The sequence below is a fragment of the Asterias amurensis genome, chromosome 20 (assembly GCF_032118995.1).
Source record: "Asterias amurensis chromosome 20, ASM3211899v1".
NCBI classification, from domain to species: Eukaryota; Metazoa; Echinodermata; class Asteroidea; order Forcipulatida; family Asteriidae; genus Asterias; species Asterias amurensis.
Window position 1 is genome coordinate 10,383,301 of NC_092667.1, and position 20,952 is coordinate 10,404,252.

The following is a 20,952-nucleotide window of genomic DNA, read 5'->3' on the forward strand; positions in this document are numbered from 1 at the left end:
TAACATAGTCCACGAGGACGTCCATGATATAGTATACAAATATTGACTGCTTCGAGTGCTATGGTTAAAACTATGACTCCCGAGGTGATCCCCGTAGCGTTCTGTTTTCCCGAGGCGAAGCCGAGGGAAAATAGAACGCTCCGGGGATCACCGAGGGAGTCATAGTTTTTAACCATTGCACGAGTAAAAGCGGTCAATATTTGTTTTATAACACCTCAAACATTTCTAAATACTGTACTATTATTATTAAGTTACAGACCTGAATGCTACAATCCACGGACGACGCGAATACAGATTGCAAACACTTTTGCTGAATGTGTTGCATGTCGTGTCGTGCAATCCGAAATGGTTACAGACTATTAATTTATCATACTCGTACACGCAACGGACGTCTGGGTACTGCAAGCCGTGCGCTAGTCTGTCGGACTAGCGCACGGCGCCATGTGCTAGTCTTCGGACTAGCGCATGGCAAACCGACGGCCGTCGTGTAGCAAAACTAAGACATGTCATGTGACGCGCTCTAAACCAATGAGCAGGCAGAATCTTTGCAAGGGGTGTTATAATATTAAAACTCACCTGTCATCACCTTTCTCCTCGGTACGTTGTCCCCCATTGTCTCTCGTCCTCCAGTCACCTGTACTCCAGTGGTTATGAATGCAGGACTTGCAATCACAATTGTTGTAGGTTCGAATCCTCCAATGACTAGAATAACGTTGACGTCTTATCACTGAATCCCAATGTATCGATTTGTGCAATTCATAATCATAGCTCGTCAATGTTTGTATGAGAGAGATTGGCTGTTGCCAGCTTGGCGTTTATATCCCCATCAGTATGAGTTTTTCGAGTGCTACTGTGAAGGGAAGATCAAACCGTTGTGGTATACTGTGAACTTAAAGTCAAGAAAACAGCATGGCTGGTGAACGGGAGGTCGGGCACAGCATTCACATCTTGTACAAAGTACGATTTGGAGCCACACCGAATCCAGAAACGATTTTGAGCCACAATCACGTACAGCCCTTGCATTTCTTTTACATGTTCTTTCTTATCACAAGAACACCAATTGAACATTGGGTTACGCAATATTCTATCAAAAAAAAAAAGCCTCACTTGTACGATTCAGATAGTTGTTGTTCTGGCCAGCAGTGGCTAAGCTCGACTGGACCCGCAACAAGGTACACTGCTTTTGGAAACTACCGGGATATTATAATATGTGCACTGACCCGATGAATGGTTGCCGGGAATTTGACGCGACACCCACAAGCCCTAATCCCCTTCTTCCCGTCACTCTTAACAAAGCACACAGTACTTTCCTAGGTTCTGTGAATCAAATCACAGGCATATTAATCGGTTGGGATTCGAACCCGGGACCCTTGCAAATTTAGATCGTCAGATATCCCGGGTAACACGTAAGTTTGTATTGCAAATAATTTTCAGAGTCGTTACGAAACGTGTACAGATCCTTTAAAGCCATTGGACACTTTCGGAACAGAAAAAAAAAAGTTCACAGATTTACAAATAACTTACAGGGTTTACAGAAGGTACTGGTGAAAGACTTCTCTGAAAAATATTATTCCATGAAATGCTTTACTTTTTGAGAAAACATTAAAAAAATATAAATTCTCGATATCGAGAATTACGGATTTATTTTATACACATGTCATGACACGGCGAAACGTGCGGAAACAAGGGTGGGTTTTCCCGTTATTTTCTCCCGACTCCGATGACCAAGTAAGCCTAAATTTTCACAGATGTGTTATTTTATAAGTTGCAATACACGAGGTTTTGGCCTTGGACAATACTATTTACCGAAAGTGTCCAATGGCCATAAGAAGCCAACAACAATTAGAAAGTAAGAAAATCAGCAGCAAAACAACAATAACAACAACAGCTTTTTTGTCAATCGATCGATTTATTCAATTTTGAATACCTTCAAAACTACCTCTTAAAAAACCCCACAAACATATGATAATCAAGTTCAAGGGCAATGTGGGGGAGCTCAATACACCGGGTTTTTTTTTTGTAACCGAATACATTTTTTTAAAACAAAAAATAGAGTCTACACATTCTAAGGAAGGTATAATGTTAATTGTTAAAGGTAGATGACTGATTGTTAATGGTAGATGAGTTTTTTCCTTTGAAAGCAACATTATATAATTGTTTTTTGCCCCCCCCCCCAAAAAAAAAAAAAAAAAAACAGTTTTTGGGCAGTGTAAGCACTTTATGTAATCCACCATATACATAAACTGACTAACCTGTAGAAGTTTGAGATCGATCGGCCATCTGGGTCACGAGAGAAACACCGGTTACAAATTTTGCACTGATCGATGCCAAAAACAAAAATGAATTAAACGCTCACTGAGCGATAAATTCCTAACGCAAAATTAGATTATTTATTTCTCATCAAATATGACATTTCAGACAGAAATATTTCAGGGGATGTTCTCAACTATCATCATTATTAGACCGTGTAAGTTTTATGTAAATCTGTGATCTTCACGATATTTGTTTCTTACCAATTCTGTAACGTCCCTTTAATCATAAGCCTGATGACATTACCAATTGTCCGGAGCAACATTTAAACACTAAAAATACAATGTCTCCTATGAATATCAGTTTGCCGCTAATGCTGCCAGCTATCGCTAAACCATTACCCTTTTTTTCAATTGACGATTTTGCCTCTTTTGTTAAAAATATCACATTGTTTTGTGTTTTTTTTTTTTTAAACGAGAGTTACACACGACATTATAAAGGCACCTTCTGGGAAGGAAGCGGGGGCAAGGGCGGGGGTGGGGGAGGTGCGGGCGGTACAAAGCGTTAGGATAACTTGTTTATTGTGATCCTTTCTAGTAAAACTTCCTTGTGATCCGTCCCTGGTGTTACGCTACCACATTAACAAACGTTCGCCCGTCCGGACACATGTATATGGTACATTAGTATTTGGGCAAAAATGTTTTCACGTGGAGCTTTTACCTCTTTTTTTTTTGTTATTTCGTACCAATTGTTGTGCGAAACAAATGTGTTTACCCGATAATTCTGTAAAACGTGCATGACCAGTGTAAAACATAAGTTGTGTAAGAGTACAATACTACGCAACTTTTCCATACGGTTGCGTACTTGACATTGTAAATTTTTACATCAATCTTGTAATTTTTTACCACTTATTTTAGCTATCATGTTGTTCATGTTTGCATCCCTATATATGTTTAATGTTTCCTAGCTTCTTCGCTATGCTATGCTTGAGTAGCAACTAGTGAACGGAACTGCTATAACTTTTAATACAATGTGTGTGTTTATGATCGAACTGTAGGTTTGATGTTACTCTTGTGAATTTTTAGTAATTTATACCGATGCAAAACAAAACTAACAACCCCAAAATTTTTGAAAGAACAAAAAAAGCTAGGTTTCTGCCGTTGTTGGCGTGCGTCAAAATGATAATACTTTGACGTCATTTTTGGGATGTTGTTTTGTTAAACCTCCATGTTGCAACAAAGCGGCTATACAAAACGAAGCTCCCACAAATAGCCTAAAAAATCACTTAACTTGAGTCAAAAACACCACAGAAGGGTAATCCAAATGATAATATAAGATAAGTTAAATATCACGTGAATTCAACTTCCCTGTCGATTGAAAACTTAAAAAAAAAATCTGCAAAAAACACTAGTGTTGCAGTTTTCGTTCAAGCTGGTAATTTTAACACCGTTCCATAGATGTTGCACAAATTATCGCCTTGGCCCACTCAAGGAAATGAATAATAGACTATACGGTGACATTTGAGCAACTAAGTAACAATATTTGTTTGCACAGATAGACAAGTATTTACAAATTAATTATGTGTTTCTAATAACTTCAAATCGATCAATTGCGGAATAGTATAATTGGATACCAAGTTTATGCATAACATGAAATTAACAGCCAGCCATGTTTTGACAAACCATTATTGAATTGAAAAGTCACTGACAATTCCCTCTTTTTCGGTTGTACAAAGTAATCAAATAGTTTCATAATAAATAAATATGTATATATATTTTGCTTAATAATATAGGCTTTATTTATGCATAATGTGCAGCAATATAATATATTTTATATACAGGAGGCTTTATATTATTATATACAAATTGTTTTTCGATTTTTTCCCCCTTTAAGTTCTATATTTTCAAATAAAATGTGCAGTTTTCACGAATATTTTTGAATATTATCACAAAAGCAACTGAAAACAGCTGGTAAGAGTCACAGTGAAACCGGTGTGTAGAATTTTAACATTTCGTCTAATGGGAAGCTCAAGTAAAGACAGGAGACCAGTCTAGAGGGCAGTGATCAGCATGAGGAGGCACTCTCTGACCCCGTACACTTGTTTTATACGGTTAAAATGTTACTTATTTTGTCCGGGAGAGGGAACAACAAAATTGCCTCCCCCGGTGATTCGCCACTTAGTTGCACAGTAAGCCTTAGAAATTTGTTTTAAGAACGCATTGCATGTAAATACAGGCTTAAATGTTGAATTTTCTAAAATATTACAATACCAAAAACCTTGAATTTGTTTTGTTTCAAGTTATCTAGCAAGGCGACCGTTTAAGCAATAAGTTATACTATTATGCAACATTAACACAAAAGGGAGTGTTAAAATTTGTTACAAATGAGTAGAATCCCTTTACTGGATGACGCAATTGTCTAATTTTTCCCTTGCTGAATCCAGCATATCATCTACAAAATCTTTGTCTTTCTTGTCCCCTTTTTTGTTTTCTCCATCGTTAGCTTCTGTTTGCTCCCCGGATGGCCCAGCCTCCTCCTCCTCCTCTTCCTCCTCCTCCTCCTCTTCCTCCGGACTTCCGGATCCATTGGCCCCTTCACTGTCTACATCTGAGGGGAACATCCCGGAGTCGTTGGTTCCGCCCTGATACTCCGAGTCTGCGTACGGTTGACCGTGATACGGATAGTTCACTTCGGAACCCATCGAGAAATCTTGGTTATCGGAACCGTTGGAAGCCACACCGGTGTCGCCTTCGTCATTGGTCATTCCGTAGTTCATATCGCCGATGGGTTTGGGGTTGCTGATCATCACGCCTTGCATCGGTACATTCGTCTGCTGATTATTAGCCTCGTTCTTCTTGTACTCTTCGTAGTCTCGTGTATGTCTGTTATAAGCAAATCATGCGTACGAAACAAAACGAAAATTCCCCGTTATAACCGTATCTAATCAAAAAGTAGGACGAAACTACAAATAAATAGTAAACTTGCGGTTACAACCATGTGTAAATATCTTTTGTGCGAGTGTTGGCTCTGAGAAGAGCCGGTGTGGTATCGACGTTTCGAACAGTATACTCTGTCTTCTTCAGATACAAATCTCTGATGGATCGGTACTCTGGTATAAACTTCATAATCAGTGATTTTTTATCAGATCGAAATAGTTTACAGTTACTTTGGTAAATCCTTTCTACGGTATAAAACAAATTGGCATTTTCCCAAGGTACTTCTCCTTGCTACACTCATACAATTTAAGCCGAAGGTAAATATAAAAAAAGGTAGTATTTAAAAAAGGAAGACAAAAATGAAGAAGTTATAATAATAACACAGATACAATAGGTAAGTTAATTTGTAGTTGTTTTCAAACTTACACTTTATACACGACGCATGATACGCAAAGCAAAATGAGTAAGACAAAGAGTATGATTAGCACAACCAATACAGCCACTGGAATTCCCGCAGGATCTGCAAAAAAAATATAGAGAGAGAGATGTTTTTGGAACATGACAACTACCATAAATCCGTAAAGGTAAACTTTCTTTAAAAACTGACAATTAATAAATAGATAAAAAGGGTTAAAGTGTATGACAAATTAGTTTCCCACACTTTGTTATCAATATTTGATACCTAGTAACAGCATTGTGACCCATATAAGTTCGTTTTTTAAATTTTTTTTTTTAGATAATGGCGACAGCTTAATCGCATATCATTGTGTTAAATTGAAGCATTTTCCACGAATAGACATTAAGTATAATGTTCTCGGGCTTTATATCAGTGAAAAAAAGTTTGTGATGGGAGACTTTGGATAATCGAGATGTCGTTATCACGCTTATGATGTCATCACCATGCAGTCGATTATCTCAGGATATCAATAAGTTAAATGGCACTTTTGGAGCTCCGTAACCACATGGTTTATTACTCATTTTGGTTTTACCTATATACCGATGTGTGTCAGCACTGTATACTCAGTACTTTCCTGAGTCCCGTGAAAACAAAATCACACGCATTTTATACTCAGGTGTGATTCGAACGCAGTGCCTTACCAACTAGACCACCAAGATTGCCGGTAGCTAGAGGCAGTTCGAATCCCATTGTAAGGGTTAAAACCAAAATAAAGTTTAGGAGAATGGACGAGAAAGTGCAGGCAGATTCGAGTCTATCTCTGACTTCAACTATTTTCCCCTTTGATTGAGTAGCAGTTTCCATTTCGTATACGTTAGTCAACGATCAACGGATGGTCACATTTATAATTATTTTACAAAATATATATAGGGGCCTAGGCATATGTTTATAACCTGGAAAAATGTTAGTGCCTGCAACATTATCGAGTACAACGTCAGCTTGCTCAGCTTCTGCGCCTTGAACACCCAGCAGGGTGGATATGTGCGCATTACAAGTCTTATTATTATTATTATTATTATAACAATAATTTTCTAAACTGGAAAATGTTTTTTGTAAATTGAAAGATTGCATATTTCCAGCTATGTTTTGTTGCACCTCATGCTATCTTTCAAGTTCAACTGTTTACTTAAGTTTTTAAGTGTTTAAGTAAATCTACAGTTAATTGAAGATTCGTCAAAATAATCTTCACTTTCAACAGTAGAGTGACGTCACATAATTAGTTCAATAGTCTTTATCCGCGATGTAAATTAAACATCTACGCAAAGTTTATGTTTACCTGAAGTCTGGGCAGTTACATCGCAGCTTGGCGTGTCGGTGCTCCAATTTCCGTTTGTTTGGCAAAGCATGTGTCCTTTCCCAGTCGTCTGGTTTTTCGTACAACTAAAAGTGTAAACTGTATTCACGGGAAAAGCCGTCTCTTTGGATGTCCAGCCTGTTGGCACCTTTGAAGGGTCGCACCAGACGGCTTAGTAGGGATTTGAGAGGAACAAATGTTATAATCATGACATTTCGATTGTATTACACAATAACAAAGCTATGATAATTTGAAATTAATTGGTCGGCGAAGTTGCGAGAGAATAATTGAAGAAAAACACACACCCTTGTCGCACAACTTGTGTGCTTTCAGATGCTTGAACTCGAGATCTCAGCTGAGGTCTCGAATTCAATCTAAATATTTTAGTGAGAAACTACTTCTTTCTCAAAAACTACGTTACTTCAGAGGGAGCCGTTTCTCACAATGTTTTATATGCTATCAACAGCTCTCCATTGCTCGTTACCAAGTAAGTTTTTATGCTGACAATTATTTTGAGTAATGCTTATTGTGTAACGTACCTTTAAAACTGTTTAATGTATGCATGACTCACCTGTACAATTGGGGTCCACTCCGTCCCACATTAGGCTTATATTGCAATTCTTATACGGCTGTATGTCGCCATGATGCTCAAAGAACTCAGAACAGTTATAACCAAGTGTGTGTAAACCATCTTCAAAATGGGGTATTGCGTTAGGGTAGGATGGCACCCGTTTGCAGGCAAGATCTGGGTTTTTAAGGTAAATACCAGAAATAATATTATTGCAAATAATAATAATGGTTAATATCAGCAAGTTTAGCAATGCAAAAATCGTATAGTTGGACAGATAGGAGAAAGAAATATGGTGATGGAGATGTATTTATCCAAAGTACAATAAAGCTTTAAATCCAGTTTTACTAATGCAAGGGAAGGCCTATTCTCACTCATTTTCATTTTACATGGAAACGACACAAAAGAAGGATCAGAATAAGAGCACTCCAATTATTTGCTGTAATACCAAAAAGAAGAGCCTCATAGCACTAGTTAAATAACACAAGTTGATAAAAACTAATTCGATTTGAAGTCTTACCGAAATTTGTGTTCCTTTCATTTAAAAAGAATTATTTCATAAAACAAATCTAATAAATAATAATAAACTCAAAAGGCTTCAAAAAAACAATTGACCATAAGTTAGACTTGTGAACAAGTCGTTGAAAGCATGTCGCGGTGATTAGCTCTCCGACTTTCGATCTCTTTGCAATTCCCGCTCAGTGGCGCTCTCCTCGCGAGTTTTCTGCCCCTCCCCCCCCCCCCCACTAGTGTACTGATTTCGCACTGTGCAGTTGTCGTCGGCAGCCAGACACTTAAAGGGAAGGTGCACGCTTGGTAATTACTCAAAACAAATATTAACTTAAAAATCGACTTGGTAACGAGCATTGGAGAGCTGTTGATAGTATAAAACATTGTGGGAAACGACTCCCTCTGAAGTATTGTAGTTTTTGAGAAAGAGGTTATTTCTCACTAAAATAGTGAAAGACTTCTAGCTAGAAGACTTTAATTCCTATCTGAAAGCACACAAATCCGTCCAACAAGGGTGTTTTTTCTTTCATCATTTTCTCGCAAATTCGATGACCGATTGAGCCCAAATTTTCACAGGTTTGTTATTTAATGCTTATGATGGGATACACCAAGTGAGAAGACTGGTCTTTGACAATTACCAAACGTGTACAGTGCCTTTAATGCGAGAGCAGTGACCTCGCAAGAGAAGTATTCGATATCGCGAGCCTGAATCATTACGCCGCCACGACGACTCCACTGTCATTCGACTACCTCATTAACGACTCGTTCACAAGTCTACATTTGAGTAGATTCAAAGGTATGTGTACTTACAAGTCTCGCAATGTGCTCCTCTATAATCCGTGTCGAAACAGTTACATGCGTAGGAGTTGGTGCCGTCAATACACTGTCCACCGTTCAGACACGGATCACTCTCGCAATCATTGATTTCTGAGAAGAAAAAAGGGAAAAAAACAGTAACTGAAAAATATAGCGTTTTTCCCGGGTATAGTTTCAACAAAAGTTTCAAAAGCCATATCTTCTCATCAGCTGCTTCTCCGTATGATTATTTTCTTTAATTAGTTCCTATGTTAACTTAGTAAGGGTTTCTGCGACAGGAATGTCAAATGAAATTCCATTCATTTTAATACCGGGCTCATTCAATTTGAATTTGAATGCATTGTTGAATCAGCATTCAACGGTCAAAAGGAGCAATTCCATTTCATTAGTGTATCATTCAGACACGGAATTACACTTGCGTTTACATCTTAGATTTGAAAAAGAAGAAAAATGAACAAAAATAAAAATAATAACAATAAAATTCTAGTTTTCCCCGGCAAATTTGTAATAAATTCATTAATTTTAACACCCTGGCTAATTCAGTATGACTCGTTGAATAAGCTTTCAAACGTCAGCATGTGTGTAAATGCGTGAATTGAATGCGTGTATGTAAATGGAAGTGACAAAGTTTATGTATTTCGGTTTGTTGGCCCCTAACAATAAGATTTTGTTGAAGGCACTGGACACTTTTTGTAACTACTCAAAACAATTGTTAGCATAAAACCTTACTCGTTGACGAGCAATGGAGAGCCGTTGATAAAGTTTTTCCATGTAATAACTTTACATGTGCTTACTACCCATCATGCACTTGCGTTCAATGGTGTGCCAAAATATTATTGGACACTACAGAGAGTATAAAACTTTGTGTGAAACGGCTCCCTCTGAAGTAACGTTGTTTTTGAGAAGAAATAGTTTCTCACTGAAACATTTGAATTGAATTCGAGATCTCATCTGAGGTCTTGAATTCAATCAATCAATCAACCAATCAATCAATCATTCGTTAAATGTATAAGGCGCTAATCCTACAGTCGTTGCTTAAGCAAAGTTTTAAAATCGTTAATTAAGCAGATTGCCTGATGTTCTGAGGAAGATGATTCCACTTCCTTGGTGTTGCGGTAGAAAACACACGACCCCCCCCCCCCCCAATTGTGTTTAGTTCTTTGATTGTGGAAAATTTGGGAAAAGGAAAGCAGCTTTCTGACAGGTTCTTTGATGGACACTAGGTCGGTGAGATAGAAATCAAGCATCTTAAAGCCAGTGTGCAACGAGAGTGTTTTTTCTTCTTTCGCATCTTCGAATACCAATTGAGTTCAAATTTTTCACAGGTTTGTTATTTTATGCATTTGTTGAGATACACCAACTGTGAAGACTAGTCTTTGCCAATATTACCAATAGTGTCCAGAGTCTCTAATTGGCCGAGCTTTATCTATCTTTGTTACTTACGTTCACACACTGGATTCTCACCAGTCCATACACCTTCTGGGGTACACCGTTTAGATGGAGTGTGTTTGGTGACTGTTAGCTGGTACCCGGGCTTACAACTGTACATCACTAATGTGCCGACGGCTGTTTCCTCTGTTGACCTTACAGCATTCACGTATTCGGGTAATTGTCGACACTCCGGCACTGAAATTAGAAGGAAAAATGTTTGTGGAACCTGTCAATTTTAAATTAGTTCATTCACACAAATCCATGCGTGTTTTTAAAAGCAAAATAAAAACAAAACGGTCAAATGATAGCTACAAAGATTTTGACTGGGATTATCACAAATTTTTACAAAAGGTAAACGTTTTTAATGGCGTAAATTTTAAGAGTGATTATAAAACCTCTACCTTCCTTTAAAATTATTTTTCACAAGAACGGAATGAGCACTTACTTTGGCACGTAGGTATAACGTCACTCCATGTACTGTCATCTTTGCAGACAACGGTGTTGCTAACATCTTCACGAACTATGTACCCATCGGAGCACGTCAGTACGATGGATTCACCAGGATCATAGTTCAACTTGACCGGGGAAAATTCACCATTTGACGGCGTGGGAGGGGAGGGACATTTCGGTAAAACTGAAAGCAATCAATTATTAAATCAAGCGGTAATTTACATGAGCCCGATTGGTATTACTGGAATTTTACTTTTCGAGAGGGAAAGGCCATTTTATAGTGCTTTCTGCTCTTCCAGCCAGGCCTCTGATGGATTATAACCATGCCTACATCCGAATGGACTTTAAAGGGGGTAACCCTCTTTCAGCCCCACCGGGAGTGTAAGTGGCAACAACCCCTGGACAAAAAGAACTGTAGCCCACACCATAAGGTGCCCTTCAGGCCTTGTGTGTATGGCAACTTGGAAAAAAAAAATAAAAAATAAAAAATAAAAATTACATTATGTACTCAACCATTACCTTTGCATGAGTGAACTGCCGACGTCCATGTTCCGTCCTGCTTGCAGGTCTGGGCTGCAATACCTTCCAGTTCAAAGCCGGAATTACAGAACAGCTGAATATTGGATCCGGATCGGTAGGTGGGTAAGACCGGAATGTACAGACCGTTTTGCGGAACAACAGGAACGGAGCAGTTGTTCATGACTGAAATATAATGTATGCAAATATTGTCAATCTCTGAGCGTTGGCAAGGGTGATACCATACTCATTTCGAACGAACGCTTTCGAAGTTACGCGTTTTATCGTCCAATCTAAGGCAATCTGTACGTGCAATTTGACCCCCAAAATGGTGAGCATAATATCAGCCTGTTACATTGGTGCAAGGGGCCAGTAACAAATATTTCTGTTTCAAAATCAATGAATGCAAGCTGTTGCGGCTACGTACATTTTAACAATCGTAAACATACCTGTAGATTCAGACTCTAAAGAATACATGATTTCACCCATGAACTTTAGTGCTAATTTCATGAATTGTCTAAAATATTCTATCAGCAATCAACTTACCCGGTAGAATTTCACTTTCATCTGGCAAATAAAAACAAATAAACACGAGATTATTAACTTACAGGAGACCGAATCTTCTCTAAACAGGACAGCTCCAAGGTGAAGCTGACCGTGTCTTCTCAAAACAGGTCATTCAATTTGATACTAAACCCTGATTTTCAAAACAAGACCAGCTTTTGGGTAAGCAGCCGCTGCTTTTTAAAAACCGGCCCCAACTTTGTGGTAAGAGACTGTAGCTTCTCAAAATCAATCCTGCTCTGTGATTAGAGATCGTACGTAAAAAAAAAACAGTGCAAGGAAGAGGATGTACATCAATCAATCAATCTTGCACCGTATCCCGCAGGACTTTGGCTCCACGAGTTTTCTTTTTCCACTCTTGCCTATCTTGCGCTCTTCGATGTTCCAGGTAGAAGATGCTGTTTATGATGATGTCGTTTTCCCACCTCTTCCGAAGCCTACCCCGTCTATTTTTTCCAGTTACTGTTTCAAGAAGGATGCATTTTGGAAGTCTGCTGTTTTTCATTCTCGCTATGTGGCCGAACCAGGAAAGTCGGATCTTGTGGATGCGTGAAGTGATCAACTCTGGTGGGTTACCACCAGCTGACGCTCTCCTGCACACCTCTTCATTTCGCACCTTGTCTTGCCAGGAGATGTTCAGGGTTTTGCTCAATACTAATAGAACAAGAGGGCAATTCCTCTTTACACAAAATGCCGGTGAGTCTCCTATGGTCTCGTTTCAATAGACGATGTGACCTATGTTTACACTCAAACCGCCCTCTCTGGACAAAACACTCTATACGTGTTTCGCCGGGCACTGAGTTGCGCAGTCAGAGTAAGATTGCGTACACTTCCTAGCTGGCTGCCAAAACACAAAGGTTTTGCCCGGCGGTATGCGCGCGAATCATGTTATGGTTTTCGTGGGACGTCAGCGATCACATCGTCTATATAGCTGCAGGAGTTCCAACTCGATACTTCAACCTCTGAAAAGGACGTTCACTACAAAGACAATTTTAGTCTATGATCCTTTATTGAGCTGCCTCCTTTGATCATGTTCCTCGTATTAAATAACAGTACTGAATACTAATAGTCATCTTGCAACTAGGAACCAGACTGAGTTGTTCTTCCAGCCTCGGTTTGGTAGCATTGATATCAATATGGAGAAATTAAAGATGGCTGCCCCGTGATCAAGGTCTATTGACAAGCGCATTTGAACAAATTTGAACAACTTTGGTTGATTTTGGCGCTGTACATGTATATATATACTTTTTTCAAAGCAAACACTTTATTCATATACAAAATAAACAGAATGACAAAAACATAGAAACCAAAAGTTACTTTATATAGACAATAAGTAACTGTAACAAAAAAGATCAGTAGCTGGGATTGAAATAACACCCAAATTAACACTTAAGCAAATACATTAGCATGGCATGGCATACAAGGAATAGAAACATATCTACAGAGTCCATTCAATGGCATTATCGGTGGTCTTGAATTGATTGATTGATTGATTGACTGATTGATTGATTGAATGATTGATTGATTGATTGATTGACAAGAATGGCAACTCACCGATACACTCAGGTACGATGGCGCTCCAATGTCCTGCCGGTTGGCAGGAGACCTTATCGGTCCCAAAGAGTTGAAAGCCATCATTACAGGAGAAACGAAGCTCCTCGCCCGTCTTGTACAAGGTGGCATGCTGTACTGGTGGAATGGTGATGAGGTTTGTCCTACTGATAAGGCCCTCAGGTATACCGCATCCTGAACCTGTGAAAACAATCATTTCAATTTGATCGAAAGTGGAGTTGAAGTAGGCCTACCCCGTACCGACTCGCACTCACACTAATAAACCCATTTCACATTTTTCATTATTATCTCGCAACTTCGATGACCGATTGAGCTGAAAGTTTATGCAGATGTTGAGATACAGCAAGTGAGAAGACTGGTCTTTGACAATGTCCACTGTCTTTAAATTTACTCCCGACTCAATACAAGTTAGAGGGACTGACCTCTCATTGTATTTGTAGTACATTTGTATGTGTTTATTGTTGCTAATGTTGGAAATTTTTACTTATATTAAATTTATTTATTTTAGATTTTTTTTCTTTTTCACATTTGATTATTATTGTAGGCCAGATTTTAAGCATGTTGTTCCTATTGCAATGACGAATCTGTGATTTTTAAACATCTGTCAAAATTCGTTCAGTTAAACAAATCTATTTCGGCGAAAATTTGGCCATTGACTAGAAAAGCTTGAAAACATAATTGAACAGAGAAATCACTCAAAAAAATTCATATTAAAAAAAAAGATATTAGACAAAGAAAACAAGGTACGCAGACGGTATGACGTACGAGCAAATTAAAAAAAAATGAACAAATAAAATGTCATTGAATGTGTAGACGTTCATAAAACAAACAACACACAACAACTCCATACTCCAACAACAAAAAATCAACAAAAGTTCACGGACAAAATAATTAAAACATCATGTACTTCTGTGTTCACGTTGTGTTGGAGAATTTATGCAAATTAAATTAACTTGGTGCATTTAGGCCCAATTTTCTGTCTGATGCGCCATATGTTTTGTTTTTGTTATTCTTGTTTTATTTGGTGTGATGACAGATGTCTGTCCGACCTCGGCCTTGGATAATGTTTATAATTACTGAGAACGAAACAAAAAAGAAATTCCCCTCTCTATTGTGATGTAGAATGCATTATTGATTGATTTTTTTTTGGTTGTGGGGTAATGGCAAAGTATTAATATGATAAAATAAAACCGTATTTTCATCAGACGTATAGAAGTGTAGCTTGGCCATGACATTGTTGCTCATTTTGCCGGTAGATCGTTTGTTCCTTTTTAAAACATTAGTTCCATTCAATTTCAATATTGTAAGGTTTGCGGTAACATCATGTAATAATAATTTTCTCATTTTAGTTATTTATGAAGCTTTAACGTTGTTACTTGTTGTTTTGTCCTCTGTTCGTCTTGTCTCTGTCTGTTCATAGGCAGCAGGCCTCGGCTTATCAAATTGCATTTCAAAGAATTCGTTGAACCTTGTATGTATGTAGCCAGATTTGTGTTGAACTCTTGACATTGACATAGTTACGGTTCTCTTTTTATAACGCATTCCATGATTATTGTGTGCAACTGCATTTGAAGGATTAAAACCAAGTGCGAGAGATACATTTTGTTTTTTAAGCCTGCCGATGACCGTTCCTCATCACTAATTAACTTGGTTAAAAACTTAATTAACTTAATATGAACATTTTAACAAAAGCAATCAGTTCGATGCATTTTTAGTGTAAAACAAAAGGTCGAATCCGCTTATGTTTTTGTTATTGATTGTGCGCATTGTGTGTGACGGGTGTAGAAACAAAATAATTTGATGTGGAACTGACTTTATTTTCCTTCTTGACCGATTCTAACTTGAAAGCATTTCACTTGCCCCTAAAATTAATGTCAATAAAACTTTGGCTAGCAGTACAACAGCTTTCGACAGTATAAAGCAAGCGGGAGTCATTTCATTTCGAAGTATTGTGGTTATGAAAAAAATGCATTAGCTTTTATCTCCTAAATTCTGAATCTGAGAAACGTCACTGTCGTATACGTTTCTCAGATTGTGTATTAATTCAAACTGTGGATTATCCTTCCCGCGTATTAATCGCTCTTGATTTTTTTTTTTGCATTATTAAAAAAAACGCGACCATCTTTTGACATGAATTTTACACATTTTGTATTATAAAACACAAACAATCAAACGGTTCTAAAAACCAAAGGTAAATGCTCACACACTCATGCTTTGTAGTCAATGATTGCGCAATATAACAACCTTAACCCCAATCTGACGTCATGAACTGTCTAACAATCAAACGCCCTCAACGGCCAAATGATAACAAGTTTTGCAAAATCCCCAATAATGACCCTTTTTTAATGCGATATTGCAAACGAACGTGCGAACTAAAAAAGTTTTTCTAGTCTGATTATAAGGACTAGTCTAAAAAACTATTGTCAAAAATTTCTTTATACTAACACTTTAAGTGGAGCCGTCACCTTGAAGTGTTCGTCCGCAAGCTTCCCCATCGTAGATGTTTAGGCATTTTCTCATAATTAAAAAACATAATGTGATTGATTTGAGAGAATGATTTGAGAGATAGAATTCCCAATACTTACTACAGTCGTAAAGGTCTACGATGAAGTCCGAACCGCATGACTGTTGGGGGTCCCCCTTGCACTGTGTATTGCAATACCCATCCGGTAGCTTGCCATATCTGGCGTAGTTAGCTGTAATATCACCGCAGAAACACTCGTCACCCGCCTGCAGACCGGCGAACACAAAATTGTTATTTGTGCAGCAGATCTCCACGCATACCTCTACGGTCATATGGATGCTGTCACAGGCGTTGTTGGTGTTGTCGCAGCCGCCGCACCGAGGGTCGATCTGTCCTGAGTTGCAGTTCGCGGAGTAGCCCGGCAGGATGCGGTCCACATTATCTGCAAAGCATCCGATGTGTTGTTGTACTGCGGTGTAAACAAGGAAAGCCAACAACATGACATTGAAAGGCAATTTTTTTTTAAGGTGGTCAATATGCGGCATTGCACTGCTGTTTGGTTTGGGTGCCAGTTATGGTCAGATGTACCGAAACCTATTATAGCATTGTGCCCGGAGTCATGGCCTCCGTTCTTAACTTGTCCGACATGTATGACGTGACTTGGGTACGAAGTGACTTGGGTACGAAGTGGCTTGGGTACAAAGTGGCTTGGGTACGAAGTGGCTTGGGTACGAAGTGGCTTGGGTACGAAGTGACTTGGGTACGAAGTGGGGTACGAAGTGGCTTGGGTACGAAGTGACTTGAGTACGAAGTGACTTGGGTACGAAGTGACTTGGGTACGAAGTGACTTGGGTACGAAGTGGCTTGGGTACGAAGTGACTTTGGTACGAAGTGGGGTACGAAGTGGCTTGGGTACGAAGTGGCTTGGGTACGAAGTGGCTTGGGTACGAAGTGACTTGGGTACGAAGTGACTTGGGTACGAAGTGGCTTGGGTACGAAGTGGCTTGGGTACGAAGTGGCTTGGGTACGAAGTGGCTTGGGTAAGAAGTGACTTGGGTACGAAGTGACCGACATTTTGCCTCAAAATGGCTTATGGGTTTTAAGTTATTAGATACATTTATTACTGTCTAGTGAGACAAGAAAAGTGGCACATTGAAACTATGGTTTAGATGAAAAAGGTAAAAGAAACTTACAATATGACAAACATTGGACTTTAACCGTCTCACACCCGTCTACAAAGCTGCCCCACGGTCCGTGTTCGCAAGCAGTAAAGGTGGTTTCCCTCCCGCTACATTGAACGTTATCGAGGACTATGGACCGTGCTGTGTTGGGCGTCTCTATGAATGGATCAGGAGGAAACTTCGCCCCATTGTAACCTGGTGACAAAAGAGAGAAAGAAGGTTAGGAGTTCACGACAAATGAAAACGCGGAATAGGCGTACATGTATCTGCAAAGCGTATGTGGTCATTTGTTTAGTTTGAACATTTGCAGTTGTAGGCCTACCATTTAAATGCCTAGATGCGGAACTCGGGCTGAACAGTGAATTCCCACTGGACGCCATTTCGGCAAGTAAGTCTATTGATACAACAATGTATCAGTGCAGACAATTACCATTCATAATGGGAAACAAAACATTCACTTGCTAAGATGGTGCCCATGCGTATTTCACGTTCCAACAATAATATAAAGAATCAGTTCCGCCTCTATTTTGCTTGTTTGGTCCAATAAGGTAAAAAGGAAGGTACCCTAAAAATGTGCACTGGACCCACAAGATGGACCCACGCCATCTTGTGCATTTGCAGCTCTAATAATCTTTTTTTTATTTCTACCTCCGTGGTTCAAAGGTGACTGTATAGGGAGACCTTTGATAATTGTCAAAGCCCATGTATCCCCACTTGATGTATCCCAAAATATGCATATACAGTAACAAACAACATATGTGTACAGTTACAAACCTGTGAACATTTGAGCTCAATTGGTATTCGAAGTTTAAAGGAAACAGTGAAAGAAACAAGAACAACATTTTGCATAGAACTTTGTGGTTTTAGATGACAAAGAAAGGCTTTATGCTTTACACTCCTTTTCCGATTCAAAGTTCGTGTAAGTACTGTAAAATAAAATACCTCTCTCTTACTACATTACTCCAAAGAAGGCCGTTTCTAACAAGGTTTTATAATATCAACTGCTCTCCAATGCTCTTCAAGTAAGTTTTCATGGTCATTACCCTTTTTTAGTAATTACAAAAGGTACCCCCTTTTAAAGAAAAAATACTCGCCTTCCAGCTTGCAGACAACATGTGCGTCGATATGATCCCATTGTGTGTCGCACACTCGTCCCCAGGTACCATCGTGAAATATCTCCAGGTACCCACTTTCACTAGTGATGCCCTGTCTAAGTCTGATCGAACCCTCGGTGTCTTGGGCTGAAATTGTCATCAAGAAAAGAAGAAACTAAACTGAAGTACAGGCTGAAATCACACTTATGAGCGACATTTTCGAAAATGTTATTATTAATTATAATAATATAGGATTTCTGCTTTGACACTCACTAGGGGCATTAAATAGCCTTGTATGTTGTAAAGCATCTACATGTACATCGATTTGGTAAATACTGATAATAGCCTGTACTAATGCCCCCCCCCCCACCCCCCCCCCCCGAAAAATGTATATATAATGAGTAGGGTAAATAAATAAATAAATAAATAAATAAATAAATAAATAAATAAATTGATAAATATAGTAAAGAACACAATAAACAGACCGCCCCCCCCCAAAAAAACAAAAACAACAACAACAACAACAACAACAACAACAACAACAACAACAACAACACCACTTTCAGCCACTGATTATGTATAAGATGGATTGCACATGACTTCATTCACCGCCATTTTTAAAGTGAAACAATGGAAAGGCACTCGCCTGAACGGGCAGCGCAAGACTTCCAACACCCGTTGATATCATTTTACGCTTGCATCGTTTCATCAATTCATCAAAGACATCCAGAAAGTTATTATGGATATTAATGTGTTGAGTATATTTACCTATCTATGAAGTTCTGCCTACAAATCTTAATGAACATTATTAGCCCCTTGCAAAGAAAACTCGACTCAATGACAGCGCAATTCACAATCTTATGAGTTTTTTGCACAGATTGAGTCTCAGAGTTTTAACGAAATAAATATTTCAATAATTTGTCTCAACATTGTCATGTGAGCCAGGAAAAAAGCAATACATAATCCTCTCTTCATTTCTTGTTTATTACATACCAATTTCAAGGTGTTTTCAATATGTTAAATGTTTCTCATATTGTATTATGTTTTATTAATCCTATCGTAAATTGTTTAGAAATTTTACAGATGAGTTATTATGTGATAATGCTAATAACAAAATGTTGACACAAGCATCTCTTGCAACACTAAATAAGCGTATTAGTAATTATATTGATCAATACATCCGACTGTGCAAAAAATTGATATAGGCCTACGCGTGGTCGTTTCAACAGTGTTACATGGCCCAACACTAGAATCAGTATAACTTGGATGTTAGATTTTTAATGAAGACAGCATTACGAAACGTCGATATACCACATCTTACCTTGTATCTTGGGAATTTCACTCATCAGAAGAAAAAGTGTTAAATACGCAGTTAATGTGCAAATCAACCCGACGAAATCCGCCATCGTTGCACAATGCTGTTTGACAAAACAAAAATCACGACTGCTAAAACACCATCGCCATCATAGAATAAAAGTCTCGCAGACGTTGGAGATAAATTTCCGGTGATTCTCGCTAACTAGACACTCTTCCCTCAATTAATGTTGACTATGCATTGGAAATGTTCCATTTGTCGAGCTAGAGACGAACAACATGTATAACCAAATTCCAGACTGCCCCAACGCTGAATGTTAAACAATCTATAAAGAATCGAATTCTCACGATACGGTGATGACCGAAATACAAAAGGGATTTAGCCCACATTCATTGTCTAGAAAAATCGATCATCGTTATAGGGAGAAAACATCCAACCAGTTCAGCCCAGCCGATAGCTCTCTATTGTTTCAAGAGAGAGCAACATCGATACTTTACCCATCACGCCAAATAAATAAAAAAAACTTGTTGATTATCTCCTCCCTCATCCCTTTCTGAGGCCGCATCCTTTTGATTCCCTTTTTTTTTTCAATTTCAAAAAACAAAAACAAAGACAAATTGTCGATGTATTTCTCCTCTGGACACCATTGGTAATTGGCAAAAACTAGCCTTCACAGTTGGCGTATCTCAACATGCATAAAACAACATACCTGTAAAAAACTTAGCTCAATCGGTCGTCGATGTTCCGAGATAATAATGAAAGAAGAAAAAAACACCCTTATCACACGAAAGTTCTGTGCTTTCGATGCTTGATTTCGAGAGCTCAAATTCTAAATCTGAGGTCTCGAAATCAAATTCGTGGAAATTACTTCTTTCTCGAAAACTACATCCTACTTCAGAGGGAGCCGTTTCTCAAAATGTTTTATACTATCAACCTCTCCCCATTACTCGTTACCAAGAAAGGTTTTATGCTAATAATAGGAGTAATTACCAATAGTGTCCACTGCCTTTAAGTTTACTAATCTTTTTAGAACTAGTTGGTGGTGATATTAAACTGAAGAATTTGTGTCCAGTTTGAATTAAAATGCTTGGCGGCCACCTATGAATGAAGTTTAAAAAGAAAGAAGAAAAAAAAGGGCCTTCATCCTCCTCTTTTTTGAAAAACCCGGACGATCAACTAGTACTTCTTTTTACTTGGCCTTATATGAAACTGAGTTATTACTTACCCTGCTGTCTTGTTGTGATTTAGTCCTTGAGCTTCATAAATCGCAATGTTTACTTAACAAGCACTAAGTCGTAATGGTTGTTGGTTCGGTTTATAATAAACAATATTTCTTTTGTGTAATCTAATATATATATATAGTTTTAGAGAAAGAGGAAGTTAAACAACAATTTGGACTGTGCAATCTAGTAAATAGATTTATATATTTTCTATTTTGTAATCGCTCATTTGCTGGTTCTTACTCTTTCGATGTTTGAATGTATTTTGATATTGTAACTTAAAGGCAGTGGATACTATTGGTAATTACTAAAAT

The 20,952-nt window shown here is 38.3% G+C and overlaps 1 protein-coding gene across 1 annotated transcript; it reads right to left on the reverse strand.

Annotated features, from left to right (window-relative positions):
* Window positions 1-2,192: 2,192 nt before the first annotated feature.
* LOC139952393 (CUB and sushi domain-containing protein 3-like) lies at window positions 2,193-19,558 on the reverse strand. Its single transcript, XM_071951508.1, has 14 exons — window positions 19,425-19,558; window positions 18,104-18,250; window positions 17,022-17,204; window positions 15,950-16,297; window positions 13,347-13,544; window positions 11,775-11,795; window positions 11,232-11,414; window positions 10,708-10,896; window positions 10,275-10,457; window positions 8,826-8,942; window positions 7,509-7,682; window positions 6,920-7,108; window positions 5,613-5,706; window positions 2,193-5,132 (listed from the first exon to the last, which is right to left on the reverse strand). The coding sequence occupies exons 1-14, from the start codon at window positions 19,507-19,509 to the stop codon at window positions 4,649-4,651; spliced, it is 2,595 nt and encodes an 864-aa protein (XP_071807609.1). The 5' UTR covers window positions 19,510-19,558; the 3' UTR covers window positions 2,193-4,648.
* Between the last annotated feature and the right edge of the window lie 1,394 nt (window positions 19,559-20,952).